The sequence below is a fragment of the Elephantulus edwardii genome, unplaced genomic scaffold (assembly GCF_000299155.1).
Source record: "Elephantulus edwardii isolate Elephantulus edwardi_28Jun2011 unplaced genomic scaffold, EleEdw1.0 scaffold00012, whole genome shotgun sequence".
NCBI lineage: Eukaryota > Metazoa > Chordata > Mammalia > Macroscelidea > Macroscelididae > Elephantulus > Elephantulus edwardii.
This window is the reverse complement of record NW_006399762.1, coordinates 5,393,185-5,397,062: the sequence shown is the minus strand read 5'-3', so window position 1 is coordinate 5,397,062 and position 3,878 is coordinate 5,393,185. Positions and strand designations below refer to the sequence as shown.

Here is a 3,878-nt window from a genome sequence, read left to right as displayed (position 1 = left end):
TTCCTTGTATGCGTATAGATATTATCCTGTCACTGACAATATTGTACTTCAAAATAGATCTAGCAATGGCTTTTTTAACTATGAAAGCAACTCCATTTTTCCTCACTTTTTAAAGACAGAATTGTCACTATAAGATTATCTTGAAAAAGAATAACTTCAGAGGCCTAACATGAATTTAACTCTTTGTAAAAGAATATATTTCAAAATTTTATTACAGACTATGATCCTTTGTATTTACTTTGATATTACTCATGCTAGGATCAAAGTGGTTTCCTCTACTCCTTTTACTTTGAAAAAAAGTTCTACATAACAACCTTAATATCAGTATAGTATTGCAAGAAAAAAAGGTTTTACTTCTGCAGAACCTGATTCACTTAGAAAGGAACTCATTCAAGAGAGAGAAAGGGGACTCAGCACTCTATGTTCCTGTCTCAGAGCTTCTCATCTCTTTCTTTTATATCTCCCATGAGACTATTAATGGGACACAGCATCTGCATTTTCTTTTTTGTATGAAGTGTATGCCCTCACTCAAGATGTCTCCTAACTTTCCTGACTGGTATTCCACGTCTTGGTGGTGCCACTTGGTGGCTAACCAAAATGGCAGCAGTTAGAACCCACTAGCTGCTTCATGAAAAAACACGACAGTCTGCTTTCCATAAAGATTAAAGCCTGAAACTCCATGGGGCAGTTCTATTCTGTCCTCTAGGGTCTCTGTGATTCTGAATTCACTAAATGACAACGAGAACATCAGACGCTGAAGCGAAACAATTGCTTTCCAGTTTCCACCCAGCTTCCTTTCCACTACGTCTGTGCACTCCCCACCTTTAGCCTGAACACCTTTTCCCACTCCTCGACCTTTTCCCAACCTTTTCTTCGTCTTCTTTTTACCAGGACTTGGGCTAAACAACTGCATGTTTCTTTTTCTTCTCTTAAATAGTAAACTTAATTCTTCCAATTTTCCCACAGTGTCTGACCCCCTTGAATGAAACAAAAGCTTTTGCCTTGCATTGTGCTTAGACTTGTGCACTGTTTTTCACTTCTAAATTCAAGCAATTTGAGATTAAGGTCTCTATCAGACTCATCTTCTGCAAGCATCTAACACTGTATCTTGCACATAGAAGTTGTCAAAACATAAATCACAGTAATAACTCTATCAATGAATAGAGTGAGGCCTAAGAAAAGCCTTAAAAGATTGATGATATTTGAGGAGAGGATGAGAAGAACAATGTATTTGATTTTGTTTTCTTTTTAAATAAGTGACTTATTTAATAGCTCAGTTTATTTGTAAGGTAAGGATCAAGCAAATACAAAAGAATACTTCTACATTTTGTTGCTGAAATAGATTTTTTAGGGAAATATTTAGCCAACATTAAGAGAAAAATCAGCCCAGTACCAAGTTTTTCAAGAGAAATTTAGCTAGTCTAATTTAACTAATCCATAAATTGTCATAATCCTACTTCTTGTAATCACATTAGAAAAGAAATGTGTTCAAATAGGCCACCATGTTTGTCTCATCTACTTTATATGGTTCCAGCCAAATGCAATCATATAGCTGCATATAAGTTCTCCATAGAAGTGCCATAATTAGATTATTATTATTATTATTGGAGGTATACATCCTCTAAATAAAATGTCATTACCTTTCTGAATCTTCAGACTGCTGGGTGAACATTACCAATTTCTCTTCATATTTTTCACTTTTGCTTGTGAGCTGTCCACATGGAATCTAAAAGAGAAAAATAAATAAAAAAGGCCACAAAGCTCAGCTGTGTCTCCAAGGAAGATGCTTATGTCAGTGTTAAGAGAAGAAACCACCTGTTAAATGCATTTTTTATCACAAGCCATGTTTTCATTCTCCTGTCTTCTTTTCAGCCCTGCCAGTTATTAAGAAACAGACTGTGGTTTTGCCTTCTGCCTAGTTTCAATCAGAGGTAAAACACTGGATGTAAACACAGGCTCAGTCTTTCACTTGAAGATGAGTCTCATGACAGGGAGAAATTACCCAGGAGCAAATAAAGGAAAGCTTGACATTCCGACATACAAAGTATAAGCTGTTGAAGTTGTCAGACTGACATGTTTGCAGTTCAATTGGCCACAGTCAGAAATAGCTTCTTCATAAAAGATGTCCAACAACACTAAGAACTCCATGCATTATAGCTGTTTTTCAAAAAAGGTTTATGGATTATTTCCCTAATTTTCAGGGTGACAGGGAAACAGGTAAAGTAGCAATTAAAATAGGATAAAATACTGAAAAAATTTCTTAAAAATGGAATTTCTTAATTTCCCTTTCCCCCCTACATAGTATTAATTGCAACTAAGGCACCAAATCAGTCAAATAATACAAAAATATCAGAGTGTGTCTTCCAGGTTTATAGTAGAATCTTGAGTTTAAACCGTTTGAAGAGTCATGTCTGTTTTAAAAGCCAATTCCTGCAGGCACTTAGCACATTTAACATGCATCTGGAAACCACTAATTGCTGTGATCCCATTAGAAAGTCAAGGCAGTTCAGTTCCATGGGAAGCATGAAACCAGCTTGTCTGAGTTTTATGAGTTTCTGTTTAAAACATAACGGGGAAAAAAGTTGTTTGTTAAAATGGTCCAAGAAGGATTTGTTTAAGTTATTGGCAAGCTGTCTGTACATAATGTGGGCGGGTAGCTTTTTTGTTTTGTTTTGTTTTCAGCTTGTGACAGCTGTTTAAAAGTCATCTGTTACCACCATGGTAGTCAGTTAACGGATGAAAGAATGGCTTTCAGGACTGTTGTAGGGATTAGACCACCAACTAGTCCAGCTATCTGTTAATGGTGCACATTGGAAAAGAGCCATAGATTCTTCACACAACACTCTATAGGGATACTATAGAATTCTGCACATGCAATTAGAGACACTGGCAAGTAATGTGGTACCTAACAAAGGGTGATATGAGATCAGTATCCAGACTTTAGTTTCTGAAGATGAGTTCTTAATCTAATGAATAAATTAGAGAAAACATTCTAACAGTAAAAATTTTTAAAAATTTAAAAATTTTAAAATGGATTTATTGGTTTACTATCCACTCTATTAGCCTAGTGAGAAAGGAGTTGTCCTCCAATCCAAAGGCGGGCAGTTTGAATTCACTAGCTGCCCCCCATGAGAAAGACAGTATTTTGTGAGATTTTGAAAAGTTGTAGCAGGGCCAGTGGTGAGTCAATTCCTACTCAACAGCAATGAGTTTGAGGTTTTTTACCCTTAAAATGACTTTAAAACATGTTACCCTTTCCAGTAGGTCTGCTATAACTCATTAAATCTAGGATTAATAGGTTTTTTAGAATTTAACAGGTTTTCAGAAATTGAAAAATTAGAAATACTTTTAGACTTCTAACAGACTTGTTTAACAATAAAGGAAATAAAAACGTAGAAAGAACAATTCACATGGTTAATTAATAGCTGATTCAAGACCCTGTGGCTGTTGTTGTTGATTGCCTTCAAGCACGACTCATGGCAACCCGATGAACGAAAGGCCTGAAGCCCCTCTACAACTATTGACATCAAAGTTCATAGCATTTCCAGAGGCTGTTATTTAGGAAGTGGATGCCACTCCTGCTTCCAGACCTTCATAGTATGTTATTGTTGTTATGTGCCATTGAGTTGCTCGTAATATATAGTGATTGTATGTATGTAAAGCAGCTCTGAACCCTTCCCTGTCCTGAGCCAGTCTCACTAATTCTGATACACCAACTTCCATTGCCCCAGTTACTGTATCAATTCATCTCATCTGGAGTCTCCCTCTGTTGTGCTGTCCTTCCACTCTTCCGAGCCTGATGTCCTTCTCTAAGGACTGATCTTTCCTGGCCACGTGCTCAAAGTAAGTGAGGTGGAATTTCAAAATCCTACTCTTCA

General features: G+C 36.6%; 1 protein-coding gene across 1 annotated transcript in view; it reads right to left on the bottom strand.

Moving 5' to 3' along the window:
• Positions 1–3,878, bottom strand: part of TNIP3 (TNFAIP3 interacting protein 3) — a 188,672-nt gene that overhangs the window by 181,895 nt on the left and 2,899 nt on the right. Inside the window, exon 2 of the mRNA XM_006881132.1 lies at positions 1,641–1,726. Coding sequence (XP_006881194.1) covers positions 1,641–1,726 — 86 coding nt within the window. The remainder of the gene's footprint in view (positions 1–1,640; positions 1,727–3,878) is intronic.